The sequence below is a fragment of the Drosophila albomicans genome, chromosome X (genome assembly GCF_009650485.2).
Source record: "Drosophila albomicans strain 15112-1751.03 chromosome X, ASM965048v2, whole genome shotgun sequence".
In the NCBI taxonomy this organism is placed as follows: Eukaryota; Metazoa; Arthropoda; class Insecta; order Diptera; family Drosophilidae; genus Drosophila; species Drosophila albomicans.
Window position 1 is genome coordinate 3,218,985 of NC_047627.2, and position 21,040 is coordinate 3,240,024.

Below are 21,040 nucleotides of genomic sequence, written 5' to 3' on the forward strand. Positions count from 1 at the left end.
CCAAAAACTTATGGTATCCGTCAAATTTGACCAGTTTAGAAGATGGATGTTCTGATATTGGAATAGAATGTCTTCAATTTTATCGGAGTCCAACTTGAAGTGCTCGAGGATATACAAAATATTGGCCAAAGTAGGCCAAAGTAGGACATTCAATTTTGGTAATGGAAAACAAATCAATTTGTTGAAATACTTCAAAATTGTCTGGCAATCTAAAAAAGAATTTGGAAGTTAACAAAGAAATACATATAACACTTACTTTATAAGAATACCTCTGCTTGAGTCACAAAGGCAAAACTTCGATATATTGATAGTGCCATCGATATTATACAAGCTCTACTTTCCTTTTGCGCCAGTAATTCTTAATATTCCTTCTGTCATGTCCAGCGGTGAGAGTGGTGTTGGTGTCGTTCGCGGCAGCGGCGATTCGGTCAAGCAAGCCATCATCGAGGAGCTGCAAAATTTGCTTAGTTCTGACACGGTTGTACTGCAACAGGCGGAAAAGCGAAACAAGCAGCTGCAATATATTGAAGGTATGCGCTGAAATTGAAGTTAAGTTTTAGGGCGTTGTTCTTAAATTTATTGGAATTGCAGGGTATGGCGTTTATTTGGCGGAAATCATTATGAATCAATCTCATGAGCTTCCGCTGCGTCAAATTGCAATCATTATGCTTACACGTTACGTGGAAAACCACTGGACAGATCTCGATGACCGCGAGAAGGCAAGTGACGGTGTAGCCAGTGAGCAAGCAAAACGTACAATTCGCAACATACTACCCAATGGGCTCTACGATCCTAATTCGAAAATACGCTCTTCTGTGGCCCACACAATATCAACAATAGCTGCCACCGATATAATTGTAAAGTGTCTGAGCGGTAATGAAGATTCGATTCATGGAGCAATGCAACTGTTCCGAGTTTTCATATACGATGTGGCACAAATCAAGGAACTGGTATCAGTTGTCATACCGGCGGTGTATCGCATATTCGACTCTGAGCAGAATTATTCAATCAAGACGCGCGTTTCAGCTATACGCACATTGAAAGAGCTTTTTACGGTCATTTTAACCTTGATTACTGACAAACAGGAGCAGAGTTCCATGATGAATTCCATACTCACTAATTTCATGAATGAGTTCTTGCATTATCTAAGCATGAATTGCGGCGCTGGATCGAGTTTCCTGCTGCGCTCTGAGATTATCGGTGGTGAGTTACAAATTAATCAATAAAGTTTGTATTTAATCAACCCTTTTAACATATGCGTTAGTGTTTACATATCTGCCCAAGTATATAAATCCGTTTATGGAACGCATCTTACCAAATGTCTGGCAGCTACTCACACAGATTGCCGAAACCTACGTCAAGGTGTCCGTTAATCAGACGGAACCGAATCCGCTGGCCAGCGGAACCAATGAAGAGGATGACGAGCAGACCAACTTTCTTATACAAATTCTGGAATTTATCAACTCCATTGTGACCTGCAGCAAACTTCGCGGCATCATTAAGAATGTGCTCGCTGATTTGATCTACATCACCATTGTTTACATACAACTCAGTCAAGAGCAGCTCGACGATTGGGAAGAAGATCCCGAGAAGTTTGTGGACGACGAAAACGACGGTGGCGTGGAATTAACTGTTCGCATGTGTGGCCGCGATGTATTGCTGGTAATGTTATTGATAAACTCATGCAGTGGGCAAACAAAAAACAAAATTCTTCACAAACTTTCATTTCAGGCCATTAACGATGAGTTTGGTGTGAAAGCAATTCAGCCGTTGCAGGAAGCGTTGGGGCGACACTTTAGTGTGGCAGAGGCAGAGAAGGCGGCCAACAATCCCAACTGGTGGAAGATACTCGAAGCGTGTATGAATGCTGTACATGGCTTTCACGATATTATACTCGAGGGCGATTCAAAGTTTGATTTACTCAACTATTTAACGATTGTGCGCAATTTGCTGGTGCATCAGGAATCGCCGCATCTCGTTGGTCATGCGCTGTGGACGCTCAGCACATACTCTAAAACGGACTTGTACAATCCGCAGATTTTGTCCGAGATTCTTGACGTTACGCTCTGCAGCTTATCTCCAGAGAAATCGCATATACTGCGCATCAGAGCTGTACAATCTCTAAACGGTTTTCTCTCCGCCAACGAGAATGCTGAGGGAGAGCGACGTACATTGCTGGTATCGAAGCTTTCAGGATTTCTGGATGGCATAATGGCTCTCGTGCAAGGCTGCAAGGCTAGTGTATTGGCCCTGTTAATGGAAGCGCTCACCATGATGGTGAAGTTTGATGCTGATTTTGCCTACGCGGCGCAACCAAAGATCACGCCGCTTACCATTGCTGCATTCCTCAAGTATGCCGATGATCCATACGTGCTGAAGAATGTTCAAGATTTGATTAAGGCGCTAAGTCAGCAGAAACTATGTCTTGGGCCACTACAGGAGAAGTTTATACCAGCCATAGTAAGCATTCTAGCCCTGCAGAGCGAGCAGTGTAGCGAGAAACAAGACATTGCTTTGGATGTGCTGAATACGATTGTTAGGAACTCCGAAGCGCCATTGTCCAATGCACTGATTGAGACAGCATTTCCTGCTGTGGTTAACTGCGTGAGGCATACCGACGATCACACAGTTATGGTGGCTGGTGGCGAATGCTTGCGTAGCTTTATCAACGTTTCGCCAGAGCAAATCTTCAGTTACAAGAATGGTGAAGGCGTCAACTATGTGATGCAAGTGGCCACAGTACTTTTGAATCCCATGAATACAGAAATGACTGCCGGTGGGCAGATTGGACGTCTTGGTATTACCATCATTACCAAAATGGGCAATATGCTGGGCCAAACGGTTGACATGTTACTGAAGGTCGTCATAAGCAAGATGCAGAACCTCGAGTGCCTAGAGGTTATTATGAATTTGGTGGTGATATTCGCTCATCTCTTCTTAGCCCAAATGGACGCGGTGCTAAACTTTCTTTCCACTGTGCCTGGACCCAATGGTGAGCCTGCTCTGCAGTTTGTGCTCACCAATTGGTTGTCACGCCAAAACTCCTTTGGTGCCTACGAACGCAAGGTAAGTAGAAATTATATTTATATTCATAAGATTTTGAATAGCAAATTTACTCATAGGTCACCACGATGGCACTTTGCAAACTGTTCGAGTATGGCGTGGCTACCCAGGACAATCGCTTGACCTCCATCACCTACAAGGAATTGGAGCAGGAGCCAAGTGGCAATCGTGTGTGTACCCGCTCAGTTGCATCCAACTATCAGAAATGGGTTACCATTCCAGCCTTGGTGAAGATCTTTAAGGTGCTGATATCCGAGTATCAGCACTTCCAGGAAAGTAAAATTGATGCCCCGCTTACGGACTCAGAGGATGAAGTCAGTGGGGATGATGATGCTCCTGGTACTGCGGCCAAGCCGCGCTATGTATCAGATCTTTGCTTTGAAATCGACGAAGACGAAGACGAAGTGGAGGGCGAACAAATACTACAGGACCTGCTCAAGGAATCAAACTACTCCAGCGATATTGGGGATAATCTACACAAATTTTTAGCGAACTTCACCCAAAACGAACATTTTCCCACGTTCTTTGAACATCTCGACGAGGGCGAACGTCTCACTCTGCTGAACAAAGTGCACCACAAATAAAAACAAAATAAAAAGCAAAATTGCAATGCAATGTAAGTGAAATCATGTAAGTGAATCATGCATGTAAGTGAAATCATGCCTAGAACTGCATTGTGTTAATCGTATTTAATTTGTATCTTATCATATTAATAAAAGCAAATTTCTAAATTTGTAGGCAAAAGCAACAAGTTGTAATATAGATTTTTTTTAATGAGGTTGTGTGAACCGCCAAATGTAAAATAGCGACTTTTGTTGTTTTTTTTTAATTTTTATGTATTTATTCCGGTAAATTTAAGAAAAAACAACTTTCAATTATAGAGCCACCTCATCGCTTTTTAGCGTTTTTTGAAGATAAATTCCAGCATTGCAAGTATCCTTGGATAAAAAAGCAACATTAGTTCGAAACCTACACAGATAGACATCATATTTTACTCACCATTGTTTTTTATGGATTACACCTAAAGAACTTTCGTATGCAGGGTGTGATCAGCGATAAATCTATGGCGTTGGGATCGTTCGTACCAAACACAATTGTGCTCATGAGGGCAACGATAATGGTAACCGAGGCACCCAAGTTAGTGTACCACATATAGGACATGCGGTACAATGGAAATACATCACTGAAACACAAATGCAGTGCAGTAAATTATGCACCTGCCTTGGAGCATCTCTTCTTACCTGGCTGCTTGTGTAGTATGATGTGTGGCATTGGCAGCACTGGAAACGAGAGCGGCTGCATCGAAAGTATAGTCGCAGTGGTCTACAGTTAAAGGCTTTGTCCGGTATCTGATGGCACCCGAGGTAATGGCCCATTGCGCATTTAGACTTACCCAGGACATAACCACAACGCCAACGCAGCCGCCCAACATGGCGCTCTAGAAAAATGCGCTCATTATAACATAAATATTTTTATTGACCTGCAACTCACATTGCCGTTGATCCAGGGCAAAAGAATGCCTAGCGTAAAGATGCCAAAAAGCGGATCATTCGTTATGGATTCTAAGCTCATTGTCAGCTGGAGCACTGTGCCCATGTGCTCCACCACATAGACTAAAGCCACACAAAGCGCACCCACGCCCACAACGACGGAGCGCATGATCCAAGTGGTGGCACTATTGGAGAGTTGTCTTCCAAAACGACGGCAGACATTGAGTTAAGGCAGGTGGAGAGCGAGCTCAAGGCGGTACTGAAGACACCAGCTATGAATAGTCCCGTCATGCCAGGCAATTCACCCAGCGTATCCATCACAAAGAGCGGCAGCAGTTGATCCCGAGCTTTGGCCAGCTGTGTTTAAGCATTTAGAACACGTCTTTTTAAATTTAATTTACTTGCCTTGGTAGTTAGTGGATCACAGTTTTGATAGGTAGTATAGATGAGCAGTCCGTTGTAGCCACACAAAGCCATCAAGATCAGAACTCCAGCACAAAAGAAAGGTGAAAGGTAGCGCGGAATCATGTTCTGGGAGACGGCATTTGTTTGTGTCCAGTATACAATCCCGTCGACGAACAAACACCAGAAGGTATGACGCACAGTGGGATCTAAGCTCAGGCTGCAAATGAACAAAAACCTTAGACTTTCGCTTGGAGCTTTCCAGTTGATAAAACTCACTCGGGAGCCTCGAGTCTTTTGGAGTGCCAAGCACGTTCCACCACAACATTGGCGCCTCCAATATTCATGCTGCCTTTGACAGCAACTAATGAAAGGGACACCGCCTGAACAACATCCGTCCAGACTACAGCCTTAAGTCAGTCCATGCTGGTGTAGAACACACAAATTATGCACACAATGGGGGTTATGGTGTGGACTCCCACTCCAGTTACCTGATTGAAAGCCAGAGCCGGAACATATATCACAATTAGCAGGCCTACCTAGTAGGCTACCTAGTTAAAAGAGTAAATTACAATCTTCGGTCAGCCTGGACACGCGATTTAACTCACATTCATAATGACAAACATTACGGATCCAAACATACGCAGGCGACGATCAAATCGGAGCTCCAAGTACTGCAAGATGTATTATTATACTATATGTCTGAATAAAGATGTTAATTATTTACTTACCTCATAGGTGGACGTAATGTTCAGATCGTGGAAGACTGGTAAGTAGAAGATTGCCATCACGATACCCATGCCGATGACACCGAAACCCACATAAAGATACTGAGTCCCATACGAGTAGACTTCTGTTGGCAATCCCAGTAGTTCAATGCCAGATATGAAGCTGGCCACCAAGGAGAAGGCGATGGGAACGATTGGCATTTTACGACCGCCTAGCATATAATCATTCTCGGAGTCGGATTTGTTCATGAAACCAAAGTATATGCCAATAAAGATACAGAGCAGAAACATGGCCACAAACACAACATAATCGGGCCACGAGAATCGCTGCAGCTCGCTGAGAACCTGGGATATATTGTTCATTTTGACAACCTTGCGCCAGTGATGTGAAAAATGCCCACCATCGATAGTGTCAGAAAACTATCGATGGTGGCTCAGAAAGGCAAAAGTTCGATATATCGATAGTGCCATCGATATTATCCCAGCTCTAATTAGCAAATCTACAGTGTAAGCCAGTAGCTAAACAATTAATGCAAATGACTTGAATTAATAATTGAAATAAATTATGAGTATATAACAATTTACTTGCAACTCAATTTACAAGATATAATATTAATTATTAATTGCATCTTGTGCTTTTAAAAAGTAAGAGAGTCTTTCAAAATACACATTTTAACTACCTAAAATATAACATTAATAATATTATAAAAATACTTTTTTCACGATTTTTTATTACAATTTGTGAAACTTATATAATATCAGTCTCTTGTTTACTTTCACTTATTTCGAATGAAATCACATTTTCTTTTTGTTTCACCTTCCAAACTGCATATATACATATGTAAATATGTACATAATAAGCATTAAAGATTTTTTTAAATAAAGGCAAAAAGTCGGTCATTACTCTCTGCGCCCTAGAGAGCTGTCTCACAGTGAATTCAACTTAAATTTTGCTACTTTTTGCTTAATTCTATTGAGGCTCTGAATGTAATGTGTACAATTTCACTTACATATATACAATATTTACAGAGACTTTAGAAGTGCTTAGCGCAACAATTAGTGAGGATTGTCGCCAACCCTTGACACTGTGAGACGGGCGACCGACCCTTGGTCAGGGATGCATAAAAGCTCCTATTTATACTGACCATGTGTCAAATTACAACTTGGGAATTACAACGCAGCTCACAGATCAATGAGATCCAAATATCGAGATGAAGATCGTTACTCTTTCCTTGAAAACACTTTCAAAGGCTCCCAGACTGCCTTATATAAAATTAAAAAAAAGTTGTTTAATACAAAACTATAGAATCTAGAAATTTAAATTAATTAAATGTTTGCTTCATAAATTGCAAGTGGCCAAAAACAAAAACAAAACAGCGTGTATGTGAGGTTCAACTCTGTTTGTGTGTGTAGAAATACAACCCTGTGCTTTAAGCTAGTATAAAAAGTATATTTATTGTCAAGTTGAAAATTAACTTTATTGCAATTGCATAATTACCACGATCATTGCCAACTGTTTTAAAAGCTGAACACAATTAATTTGGAAGAAAATTAAAACTATTAACTTGTAGTGAGACTTGAAAATCTGCAAATGTCGAAGCTTTGTGCCAAAATACAACTCTGTTTTGATCAGCGTGAAAGTACAACCCTGTGCAATTTGTTTACCTGCCAAATTCAGTGAATATTTCATAAATTGTAATACTAAATTTTAACTCAACTGTACATTATTGTTTTTCACTTTAAACCAAATATAGTATATATTATAAAAATGTGGCAAAAAATGAAGACTAAAGATCATCACTGTCCCCGAACTTGAACCCTACTAAACTACATCGCACCCTCTTCTGTTTAACTTTAGTGTCTTCATCTGTAGTATTCCGACTTTCAACGATCACAAGCAACTTCTCCTTGCATTCGAATATTATCTCCCGTTTTACTTTCAACATATCCTGGTTTTGTAGCAACGTTTTCTGTTATACTTGTATTGGCTACTAGCAACTGCTTCCTCTTAACTAACAGCAGCGTGTTCTGTTAGACCTAATCAAAACTAGCATCCTCTTCGTCTTATTTTTTGTATTGTAGCAACTTCTTCTGTTATACTTATAACGGTCACTAGCAACGACTTCTGTTTTATGTGCAGCATTTCATTGAAATGTAGCAACGTCTTCCGTTATACTTTTTGTAGATTACTAGCAACCCCTTCTGGTACACATTCTAAGTAGCATCCTCTTCCGCTTAACTTTCGCACCTTCTTCTATTGTAGCAACGTCTTCCGTTAGACTTTTGATGGTCACTAGCAAAGAACAAATCTCAACAACTATGTTTGTTGGCGAGTGCAAGCGAGTGCGCGATAGTCGATTGCCAACGTAAGCATTTTCTGCTCGTGTCTATCACGCAGGCATTCACACATTAGCGTAGTTTTTGAACTGCATTTGCAAAAGCTTAGTTTGTATGCTAGTGTGAACGAGTGCGCGATAGTCGATTGCTGAAGCCAACCTTTGCTGATCGTGTCTGTCACTCAGACGCATTCACATATTAGAGTAGATGATTATGTGCATGGGCAAAACCAACTATGTCAATGGTGAGAGTGAAACGGAGAATGAGTGCGAGCGCTCTTTATTCTTTTCACACGTACACTGACCGACTCACAAATTTTTCTATGTATTGTGCGTAAACATTTGCGCTTACGTGTGGTTTTTATAGGTAAATTTAATAAATTGACGTTATTAGATTTCGTGTAGATCGAACTATGACAAATTAGTTCTTATTGTACACACATTTTAATATATTATAATGGAATTAACTGCTATATTCAATTATGAATGTATTAACTTTTTATTCATTTCCTTATGATACTTTCTTTCTTCTCTAATCTTAACAATAATAACAATTTCCCTCTGTAGTTTATTTTGTAAACTCTTGCTTTCAATCACTTTTCATTCTCCCTTCGACTCAGTCAGTGTCCAAATCGATTAGCCTAAGTCAGCGACTTGACTTGTGGCAGTCTGTTCTGTTGTTCAAGGCGTTTGGTTTGGGATCGTGTTGAGCTGGTTTGTGCGGTGGGGGTAATTAAATGATGCCGCCTGTTGCCGCTAGATGGCGCTGTAATTGACCCAGTTGAGGAAAAGGAGCAAGGAATAATTTTTCATCGCAAATAATTAAGCAAAAATTTTCCATTTTGGGTTAATGCAAAGCGAACAGCGCGAAAATAAATGAAAAATCATATTAAAGTTGAGCTGCCCAAAACGAGGGGTGAGTACAACACTCCCTCCTTCTCTGTACCCCTCCTCCCTTGGTGTGTGTGTGTGGGTGAGTGCGAGTAGGTGTATGTGTAAGGGGAGGTTAAAGGCAACAGGAAGTCAACGGCGTGCGCTTCCTTTTAGCTTCATGTTTTTCTTCATTTCGCTTTTGTTGTGTGCTTCTTCTGGCTTTTGTTGTTGCTGTTGCTGTTGCTGTACTGCGCTCTCCACTGGTTTCCTCCGCTTTTCGCAGTCATACAAAGAAATATTAAATTAAGAAAAGATTTTTCATGCTGCTTGTTTTTTTAATAACTCGCAACAACAATGGGAAATGTTTGAAGCTCCAGGCCCAGCTAAGGGTGTGGGAGTTGTCCCCTCTCTCTCTCTCTCTCTCTCTCTCTCTCTCTTTCTCTGTCTCGCTGTCTTGCTCTACTTGTATGTGTCTCAGTTGAGGCTGAAGGACTGCCGATGGGTAGCAGGTCGGTAAAATTAATAAAACTTTAAATTGTTGCTAAAGGCGCCGGGAGAGTGCAACGGCAGCGACAGGAGACAGGAGACTGGAGACAGCGGACAGACAAGAGCAGGACAAAGGGAGTGGTCATGGGCAGAGGCTCAGTCAGGAAGTCAACGAAAGAGAGAGAGAGCGAGAGAGAAATACTGAGAATTCGCTGACTCTCTAACTCAGACTCGGGAATGTTTAATGGTCGCATTTCGTTTCATTAAAAATGTATGCGGCCTTAAAAGCTTTTGTTGTTTTGCTTGTTGTGCTGCTTGTTGTTATGAATTTCATTGTTATTGTTGTTGTCAACGCTGGGTGACTTTCTGGGACAGGGAAGGCGGAATTACAAATTGAACTTGAGACTCATTTTCGATGCGTTTCGCTTAAGCGATGGCGATGACGATAACGATGACGATGTGAACTGTAACAAGTTAATCGACTCCTAAACACACACACACACACATACAATCAACACAAATTCACATTTATGGATAGATTGTTATCGATATCTATTGGGTGCTAGCTATACACACTATATAGATTTTCATATAGATATCCTTTTGGGCAAAGGCAGTGGCGGAGGGGGGAATAATGGCCTTATATCATTTGTGGGCGCGTCGCCTCGAATTTATTGCGCGGATGCTCGTGTCGGCTATTAATCTATTTTTATTTATTTCTATTTATGCTTGGCCCCTCTCTCTTCCCCTTCCTCTTCCTTTCTCCTGCTGATACTCGTTTTCCCTCCCATCTAGCTGCTTACATTTTTCTGTTTGGCCAGCTTGGGCAACTGAAGCTCGTGCCCGAAATTATAAGCAATTGAAATAAATCAAAGTCGGAATAGTAAAAACGTCGCAAAGCTATGAAGGAGACAATAGAGAGAGAGAGAGAGAGAGCGAGAGAGAGAGAGAGAGAGAGAGTGAGAGGGAAAGAGAGTGGGGCAAATAAAACAAAAGCGAAAGCAAAATAAAAGAAAAGCTGCTTGTAGCGTGACGAAGTATAAATACTACCATAAGATATAGTAGTTGGATTAGAAAAGCGTTAAATAAGATACGTAATAAGATATCGCTTTTCAATTTCTCAACGAAATACGTAGAAATTGTACAATCGTTTTATTTGATTTTCTACAAACTTGAAAGCAATCGTTTACTCCAAAGTGCTTTCATTAGTTGTTAAAATCTATCTTAAAGAAAAATCTAAAATCTATCTTTAAATGTTAGATTCGATGTGGCTGTGAATATGGTATATTTTGCACTCTATGGTATATTTTACATGTAGTAATATATACCAAATACAGCATTTGGTAAATCTTTAATATTTTTGTTATATTTAAAAATAAATAATGCATTTTATTCAAAATGTTTACCGGGTATCTCGCAGTCGAGCACATTCAACTGAAACTTTTTTACTTGTTTATAATGCTTAGTTATAAGTGCATAAGTGAAAACGCAGTAATTCTAGTTTTTTAATGTTCATAACGAATTGGGAATTGAATGGAATTTCATATAGTCAATAACATATAATTATACTAAATGATGGGTATGTTGGTTTAGAACAAACTTGCATTACAAAGCATTATCATTGATGGCTAAAGTTATAAATTTGACCTAACTTAAAATGTATAGGATATTGTGCCTCACGTTTGAGTTTAAGGATATTGATATATTATATATATATAGATATACACAACATATTTTCGGCAATATTGTGGAGGTATATGTCATTATAATTACCGTTAACAATTGCCAATAAAACCTTATTGTATATTGCTAAATTTCGGATCAGGATTTTTAGGTAAAATAAACTATAACTTATTATAGCTTTAAAGAATTGTTAAAAAAATTGACAATTTAAAGTTTTTATTTGATTTATACGATTTTTGTTGCTAGACGACAAGATTTGGTCACAATTTTATGTTAATGAAGCAACGTTTTATATTAACATATTGATTTTTTTGATTATGAAATATTATCAATATTTCTTTTACTTAATTTAAAACTATTAACAAAATTATATATGTTATTTCATTACTCGCTATTTCGCTGTGTCATTGAGAATCGAATAGAAGGGCGCAGAACTTACTCGCTGTTTCGTTACTCGCTACTTTCTTCCCTTTACTCGCTGTTTCCATAGTGGACAGCTTAACTGCGACTGTTCTCTCCGCTCCCCGCTCTGACTTTCGTGTCTTGCAATGTCAAGTTGACTCGTTATTCAGCTGCTTGTGTAGTGTGCGTGTCTGTATGTGTGTGCGAGAGTGTTTGTGTAAAATTGTCCCTGTTTGTTTGAAGTGCAGACGCTGGCACCCAGACGCCAGCCATGCACAATTTATATTGCCCTCTTCCGGCTGCCATCACCGCCCACATTTATTGCAGCAATAATTCATTTAATTTTCCTTGATTTACTTTGTCAATGCTGTAGATGCTATCGTCCCCAGCCCCAGCCCCAGCCCCAGCTCCAGCCTCAGCCCCGTCCTCAGCTTTAGCTGCAAACTCGTGAATCGAAATCTATGGCCGCTTGTTAGCAAGGAATTTGGAGGAAGGGGCGCAGAATTTTCCATCATCATCGAGCAGAGCGAGCGAGCGAGCAAAACCGAAAACTAAACTGGTCAAGGAGCATAAAGCTGCCCTCTTCAGTTATGTCTTATATATGCTATATGTACTGTATAGATGTGTGTGTGTGTGTATGTGTGTGTGTGGTGCTGTAATTTATGCCACGTTTGCCACTTTTGTCATTTCGCTTGCTTTGTTTTCTGCTCAGTTTTTTTTTTGTTCTTGCTCCATCTTGGGATATTTTTTACACACACTCTCTCCGCGTATGTGTGTGAGTGTGAGAGTGGGAGGGGAGGGGAGGGGAGATACCCATTTGGCTGTATCGTTTGCCAGTTTGTTTGTCTGCTTTGTTTTATTGACACTTTTGATCTTTTTCAATGCATGCTCGATTCATTTATTATGTGCGCCAGGACATGGGCACATCCTTGCCAAATTTGCTGCCGTTATGTACACACTGATTGATACATTGGCTCCGTCTTCGTCTTCGTCTCCATCTCCATCTCCATCCATAGTCTCAGACGCTCCGCAATCACATTTGGATTCGAAGTCCCCAATGCTTGGGCCACGCCCACCTTTGCGCCTTTCGCCTTGGCGGATGTAATTTGTTGACAAATGAGCAACAATAATGTCACATTATCAGTTCATCACAATAAAATTATACGCCCAGGAGCCAGGAGGCAGTCGATCCAGGAATTCAGGGCTGTGCTGCAATTGCTGATTGCCCCCTGAAGGCTGAACCAACTGCCTCACTGACTGGCTAACTGCCTGACTGAGTTGGCCACTTAATTGGCTGACCAGTTTATGGCCAAGCAGCTTGTTGGAGGCCTCAAGCAATGTCTTACCTTCAAGCATCTTCGCTTGGCCCCCGAAAATGACGCACACAAATGAAAAGCTGTTAATCATGACCCTGAAACGTTTCGCTTGTCATGGAGTGCGCATTAATTTGCCCGATGTAATGCATTAGCAATAGGCATCTGGCATCATCAGGCATCAAACATTCCATCCACTCCATCCATTCGGCCATCATCGAATGTTTGAATGACCAGCAGGAAATGTTGGGCGCCAAATTCAAATGATTTCGCCAACACATTTGGCAGCTTGTCAGATTTTCACTGTCTGCTTTTATTTTTTTGTCACTCTCAGCAAAGTCTAACGACTTCGAAGCGATACATGTAACGAAAGCAAATAGAGAACTTGGGTTCTCTAATAATTATTAAATATACATTTTTCTACTCGCTTTCATGTATGTATTGTATCATATGTAACAGGAAGAAGTCATCTCCGATCCTATAAAGCATTAGAAAGAAATAATTTTAAATGACAAAAAACGGTTGCTGTAGTCGAGTCTTAATTGCTTTGGTTAACAATTTGGTATATTTTGAGCTCGATGGTATATTTTTTACTCTATGGCATTTCGATATAGCAAGAAAAGTGTTCGGTATATTTTGAATTATATGGTATATTTTTAATGTATTAGTATATCTATACAATGAACATAGATCTTGGTATATTTTGCACTCAGTGGTATTTTGTAAATTTAATAGTAAACTCATATACCAGCATACACATGGTATTGTGTACTTTCTGGTATAATATAAGTGTAATAGTATATTTATATACCAAATATAGCTTTTGATATATTGTGTTCTCTATGGTATATTTTAAAAGTGGTATAATCCGAATATAGCTTTTGATATATTTTGTATTCTATCGTATATTTCAAATGTAATGGTATTTTGTAATTTAATAGTATATCCATATACCAGCATAGCCTTCGGTATATTGTCTACTCTATGGTATATTTTAAGTGTAGTAGTATATCTATATACCAAATAAAGCTTTTGGTATATTTTGTTCTCTATGATATATTTTAAAAGTGGTATTATATACCAAATATAGCTTTTGATATGTTTTGTATTCGATATTATATTTCAAATGTAATAGTATATCGATCTAACAAATATAGCCTTCAGTATATTTTGTGATCTGTGGTATATTTTTAATGTATATTGTAAATTTCATAGTATATGCCTTCGGTATAGTTTGCAATCTATGACATATTAAGTATAGTCTTCCTTTTATTTTAATATTTTTTAACATATTAATTCGATATATTATTTATTTTAATTGAATAGAGTGTATTGCTTACTTGTTCTCATTTCCTTTATTTACTAATATTTTTGGAATGATATCTGCAAGTCGAGCAGAATCTGCTCTCTTATCTCGCTTCAATCAAGCTAACAGCATTAAGGATGAATGGAAAGCAAAGAGCACAGAGCAGAGAGTGTGAATGTTGCAACTTTTGATATCAACTGTACCACCGCAAGCCATTTGACAAATGCGCCCTCGATTGACAGCTGCAGCTTCAGGCTGGAGGCAACTGACAATCACTGAATGACAGACTGAATGATAGCGCGAATGAATGAATCTTTGAATCATTGCTTGTCACTGTGATAAATGCTAATTTAAGTCGCCCATCAAACGACGCCTCCTCCTCGATAATTGCTTCACACACATAGAGACTGGCTGACAGCCTCGTCTCGGATCCACATTCAACTGCCAGTCGAAGACCATCCATAGTCGGAGCGTCATTAAGAAGCTGGCACAAATCTCACTTAAACTGAATGATTTCCTAGCCATCGCGTCCAGAACAGTTCTAGCTCAGCTCCTGCAATTGTCTATACCCTAATTGCATGCTGGTGTCCATTCGTTTAGTGAACAGGCAGCTGGTCACAACCACAATTTAATAGCTTATATGGATATTATATAATGGATGATATACTTGTATAGGTAGTATATTTAATGTAATAGAGATATTTAGGGTATTATATAATGAAATATATTATAATATAATATTATACTCTTTATTGTAAACTATTAATAAAACTAAAAAACTCAAATATATTTAGTTGCATTTTTTTATACTTTTTGCAGGACAAGGTAACCGTTAAAACTCTTATCATATATGAATTAATATATGCTGCATTCATAAATTCTTTGCAATTTTTATTTAACTACAAAATTTATGTTGAATATCTTAATACAAAATTTAAATTAAAACTGCAATCAAAAAAAGTTCTCTAAAATAACGTTTGACATAATTCGCAAACTAATAAACTTGTCATCAATATATTATATTTAAATTAAGCAAATAACTTACCTTCACTAAAATAATGTGTGTTTTTCTATGAAACTTTACACTTACCCAAAATAACAAATTTGCACTCAATATATCTAGATTCGTTTGATTTTCCTTTGCATTGGAAAATAAATAATATTTTAAATGCAGCGAAATCTTTTAACAAATGTATTTGCATGATAAAATTAAATGTGTTTTTATTGAAAGCAAAATAATAAATATATTTACATTTTGTTTTGTTCGTTTTTTATTATATTTATTCATTGTTTCTGTATGAGAATCCTTCAAAGTACAATCCCAAAATAACCCAATAAACTCCTAAGAAATACATATATTTTTTCTCTCGATAGAGTGTTCGTGGTGCGACTTGCAGCGAAAAGTTTACAGCTCATTGTTACTTTGTTATAAATTGGTTTTCAATTGAAAAACGTTGTGCAGCTCAGTTTTGGGGATTGGGGCTTGGGGTTTGGGGGCTCAACGCAGCTGGCTGACCAACCATGTGCATATGCCTCAATGGATCTATGGCATTGCCGCTCTCTCCCCTCTCCATTCCTTTTATCCACCTTCTCTTGCTTATGTCCGAATGAGACTGAGCCGCCTTCCTGGTAAGAAATTTGCTATTGACCATCATTCATCATTAAATTGTTTCGCTAACTGTTTTCAACAATATTTTTTTTTTTCGTTTTTTTTTTTTTTTGTATTTATTTTTTATATACATTTTTTTGTGTGCGCGTGCTGACATGCCGCTTCCTGTCGCCTGCCCCAACCGCTGCCTTCCCCCTTCCCGCTTCCTCCCCTTCAGCACAGTGCAGCTCCCTCCATCGGTGGGACAACAAAGGGCAACGCGTCAGCTTCGGTTTTTGCTACGCTGCCAAAATTTGATGAATTTCTTTTTTATTCATTTCGGCCCCAGCAGCAGCGACTGCTTTCCCCCGCCTTCCCGCTTTCCCGCTTTTCACCCGCTCAAACTTTGCCTTGTATTTTATTCTATTTATTTTATTTTTTTCCACGCTTCTTTGTAACTTTGGCCCCGCTTGTTGTGTCTTACAAAATTTTTCTAATCAGTCAGTGCCCACGTCCATTCCACAATTTTAATATATTTATTTTCATTTTTTTTTCTCATTCAGCTCCCTCAGCATTTGACCGAGTTCAGTTTTCTGTGGGCGCTATTTAAATATGGGCTTCTGATTACAGCCTCCAAAGAGGGGCGGTGACAGCAATAAGCGAGGGTGAAATGGTTTCCAGCTGCGTTTATCAATATGTTTTATACAATTTCCTCAGAGTCAAAGATTTGTATTCCTTTTGTTCACGTAAAGATATTTAAATAATTAGATAAATTGATATTTTGAAAATAATTTCAAATTTTGCAATTATTTCAATTCAAAGAAATACTTAAAATTGCCATTACTTTAGCATTAAACGATTTGATTACTTATTGTTAGTCTTAGCCAAGGAGAAGTTCAAATGAATAAATAGCAAGTAGGTAAGCTACAGTCGAGGGCACTCGACTGCGAGATACAAGAGCAAAGCAGTACGGTATTATTTTTAAAATATACCATATAAATATACCTAAATATACTAAAATATACCACAATACTAAAAGCTTATCCTTGGCTAAGACTAACAGTAAGCAATCAAATCGTTTCAAGCTAAACTAATCTCAAATATATTTTAAAATACATATACTGAATTAATATACCAAAAATACTGAACTTTACCTAAACAATGTATCTAAAATACTAAAATATGGCCAATCAAAATAATAATATGGCCAATAAATTAATGTATCTAAAAAATACAAAATTTCACATGATCAATATACCAAAATATACTGAAATAAACATACGCTATATAAAAATACTAAAATATACCTATATATAAAACTTTCGAATATTTAAAATTAATATACCTAAATAAATACTAAAGTATAAAAAACAGTATACCAAAAAAACTAAAATATACATAATCTATATACCAAAAATACTAAAATAAACATAATATATATACCAAACCAAACCTTTTTCTTCTTTTTCAGTGATGACACACATTTCTCACAGCTTTCAATAAAACTTTCGTCACTTCGGATGTCGCAATTTTGAATACATATGAAAATATTGTCTAATCATGATGATGATGATGATTCGTAAATGAAAACACAACAGAAAACAGAAAAGCTAAAGAAACATTAAGAAATATGCATATAATTAAAAATTCTGCGTGCTCGCATCTTGTCACAGAAATTCTTTAAGTACAACACATGGTCTTAATACCTTTGCATCCCCCTCTGTTACTTGATTCCCCCCTTTTTGGCCCATTGTCAGTATGTTCCACACTTGGCGGGCAAATGCGAAGAAATCGTTTGATGTGCCGCAAATGGCGGTAAATGTTTCAAATTAAAGTTACGAGTTAAGCCAAAAGTTTAAATGCAAAATGCTGACAAATGCGTTTCGATTTTCTCTGGCATGAGGCACATTTCTGACGCACGCAGTGGCAGTGGGGCAGGGGCATGAACAGGAGCATTAAGCAGAGACCAGGACAGAGCACAACACAGCACCGGGTCATGCTTCAATATTGGAAAATTAAATTAAATTTCTTTATTGGCAGTTTTTTTGAAAAACGCCAACAAAACGGGTAGCTTGAATGCCGCACTCTTTGTTGCATGTCACACACACACACTAAGCTGCAAAACAAAGTATTTTGCAAGTGAAATATTCCATAAGCATTTTAGCATGTTAAACAAATTGCCAATATATTTTCACTTATTTATAAACTTATTTATATTGCTTTATTCAATTCTTCAATTTATTAATTGTACTTACAAATATAATTTTAATGCTTTGACAATTCATATAAAACTAAAACATAGCTTAATCGCCTTTATTAAAGCAGAACATTTAACTAAAAACAGACCTTAACAAATTAATATGATACAGTATAAATCGTTTATTTTTGTTTTCAATAAAATAAATTAAAATAAATAACTCAAATTTTTCCTTCTTTAAAAAATTGATCTTTTACAAGTTAGAGCCATAACAACACATTTAAAATACATTTTACTAATTAACCAAAGCCCCATCAAAAAATAAACTAAATACATTCTCAAAATTTATGTTTTATAAATATTTTAAAATTTTCTAATAAACCAATAATCCCTTAATCGATACTTTCACAACAAATTCGTAATTACAAATTTGATGTGCAATACTTATTGTCACATTTGCTAAATTGTGTTCTTAGTAAATTCAACAAATTAAGTTTCAATATTCTATATTCATTTGTTAGTTTTCCAGGGTATTAAAGCGTCGTTCAGCTGTGTTGCAAGCCGAGTTTCTTATGGTGTGCGACGCATATGCAGCGCATATGCAAAGCTCTGAGCGTTGAGGGGATGACACATTACTCGTGACGTGAACAGAGAGAGTGAAAGGAAGAGAAGGAGCAGGAGCAGGAGGAAGCGGAGGTGGAGGTGGAAGAGGAATGTGATATGGGGGATGGACTGCCAAACCAATCAGCAGCAATAAATGATAAGCTTCGGCAACAATGCCAAAGGCAGAGAAACTGTCACACACAAAGCGAATGAAATGGACCAGGGCAACGCCAAGAGGGGCGGGGGTTGGGCACATAATGCTCTCTGTCAGTGTGTGTGTGTGTGTGTGTGTGTGCTGAGTAGCTGAGTACTGTTGTCCAGCCTAGGCGCTGGCTACTTTGCAACAGATTTGCCACTAACGAAGCACACGATTTCCAATAATGTGCAAAATGTTATGTGTGTGGCGGATGCGTTTCTTTTTTTTTATATTACATACTATATATAACAAGCAACAGATACGCAACACAGAGAGAGAGAGAGACGCACACATACAGATACAGATACAGTCGGAGGGCATCAGATAGAAATACAGGCGCAGTGCGTCAGCTACAGAGATGAAGATACAATCGAGTGAGCACAACGCATAAAAGTGTTGCCCGTGTGTATGTGTGGGTGTGGGTGTGCTGTAGGTGTGTGTGTGTGTGCTTGTCATAAAACGTGCATAGATACGGCGAGACGAGGGCGGCAACATGTTAGCCGGACTTTGTATAATGAGTTCCCTTGTGGCCAAGTCCATGTCGCTTCGGCAGCGAAATGCATATAATGAGTCGCAACTGGTGAACAAACGAAGACAACTTTGAACCCTCCCCCTCCCCCTTCCCTTCCCTTCCCTTCCCTATGCCACACACACTCAACACACAGAACGATTGCTCTTTGGTCTGCTGCGGTACGTTGTTGGGCCGGCTGGGCACATAAATTATTAATTGCAAAATAATTGCGAAATTGTGTTTGGCCAAGTTAATTTATGCAATAAAACTTCACCGCAACCGTGGCCAGGACTCGCTGAACGTTGTCGAGGCCCCCGTTAGCGGACCCTGTTCCGCCTCCCTTCCCACCTTAACCCTCTAAAGCCCACATCCTAGTAGCAATGCTTTCAAGTCCGAGTTTACTTTAAAGCAGTTCATTTCATTTACACTGCATTTGGCTTTCTTTGCTCGCTGCTCGCTACTCGCTGCTCCACGTCCTCGTCCTTTTTGCCTCTGGACTCTTGGCTAATGAGTCCGAGTTCTGCAAATTCAGGTCTTGCCCCACAACCCAGCACTCGTAAGTCCAGCAAACAGGCCATTACTTAAGCAGCAAGCGGCTAACAAAGTTACCAAGTACAAAAAAGTATCCCATATTCAGCTCAATTACAAGTTAGAACTGGCCAAAAAAGTGGAGAGAGAGAGAGAGAGAGAGTGAGTAAGACTCTACGGATACTTTAAGATGAGAGCTTACTCAAGAAATACTAACTCAGAATGTTCGATTCAAAACAAAAGAAATTTTAAGTGCATTTCTTAAAATAATAATACTAAGAAAACAAGAATTAGACAATCTTTTATCTGATTGAAAATTGTTCAAAACTTGTATATTATAATTTATTTTCGACTAAAACTAGAAACAAATCTAAGAATAAACCCTTCAAATGTTGGTGTAAATAACATAAATATATTGTATCTTTTAAGTTTAACACTTTTTTTAAAAAAAAAGCTATACACACAACATTTATAAGCAGCGGTCAAAATATGAAGCTGTCCCATGGAAATTACGTCGCTTGGTTTTTTTTTCCGTCATAGGAATTTCATATATTGGTAATTGTTAGTACTTTATAACAATTAAACTCATTTAATTCAGTGTAACCAAATTCTATAAGAACAAAAAGTTATTAGATTTATCAGTTTCAAAACGATTTGAATATTGTGAATGTCAAACTTTTTCTTGGTTCGAAAAGGGTTCAACTTAATAAATAATTCTTCTTAGAAGTGATTTTTGTCAAAAATTCATTTGCAAGCGCGTTAAATTAACATTCATTCTCTCAGTCAATTGAATTTACACTATCACCAGTACAATATTAGTTATCTCACGTAATCGATAAATACTGTAATAATGTAATATTTAGGGCGCTGTCACTCTCATCACTAGTTGCAGTGCTGTAAAATAAAGACTTGTCAGAGGCGTCAAAAAAAAAGGTGAACAAAATTAAAACCATGTTGGAAATTCGTAAATTTATTAAAATAATTTTTCTAATTTTGAGGTGAGACTTATGTATTCATTGCGATCATAAATCTGTTTCTAATCTAACATCAAGCAGACAAAATCATGTTAAGATGTTTATGGTTTACATCAAGCTGAAAAATGGAAATAAACTTTATTATTCAGAATTAATATGATAATTTAATATGCAACTAATCAAAGTTATTGTCAAAAATAATTATAGCACTCCTTTCAACCAATGTAATATTTCTGCATTTCGACTTAACTTGAGCTTTAACAAATTATTGATGAATTATTATTTTAAAAATCCAAATTGCGAATTACTCTTTAATATTTATATATATTTTTAGCAAACAAATAAAATATGTCGTATTTTT

The 21,040-nt window shown here is 38.0% G+C and overlaps 1 protein-coding gene and 1 pseudogene across 1 annotated transcript; one reads left to right on the forward strand and one right to left on the reverse strand.

Moving 5' to 3' along the window:
• The first annotated feature begins 204 nt into the window (after positions 1-204).
• Positions 205-3,814, forward strand: LOC117577751 (importin-9-like). Its single transcript, XM_034262662.2, has 5 exons — positions 205-530; positions 592-1,203; positions 1,265-1,662; positions 1,732-3,066; positions 3,123-3,814. The coding sequence occupies exons 1-5, from the start codon at positions 377-379 to the stop codon at positions 3,645-3,647; spliced, it is 3,024 nt and encodes a 1,007-aa protein (XP_034118553.1). The 5' UTR covers positions 205-376; the 3' UTR covers positions 3,648-3,814.
• Positions 3,815-3,915: 101 nt separating this feature from the next.
• On the reverse strand, positions 3,916-6,046 carry LOC117568684 (sodium-coupled monocarboxylate transporter 1-like; annotated as a pseudogene).
• Between the last annotated feature and the right edge of the window lie 14,994 nt (positions 6,047-21,040).

Bases quoted from the DNA above. Each gene is read 5' to 3' on its own strand.
- LOC117577751 (XM_034262662.2), top strand. From the start codon at position 377: ATGTCCAGCGGTGAGAGTGGTGTTGGTGTCGTTCGCGGCAGCGGCGAT. The intron at 1,204-1,264 runs GTGAGTTACAAA...CATATGCGTTAG, and splicing joins GCGCTCTGAGATTATCGGTG to TGTTTACATATCTGCCCAAG. The intron at 1,663-1,731 runs GTAATGTTATTG...CTTTCATTTCAG, and splicing joins GTGGCCGCGATGTATTGCTG to GCCATTAACGATGAGTTTGG.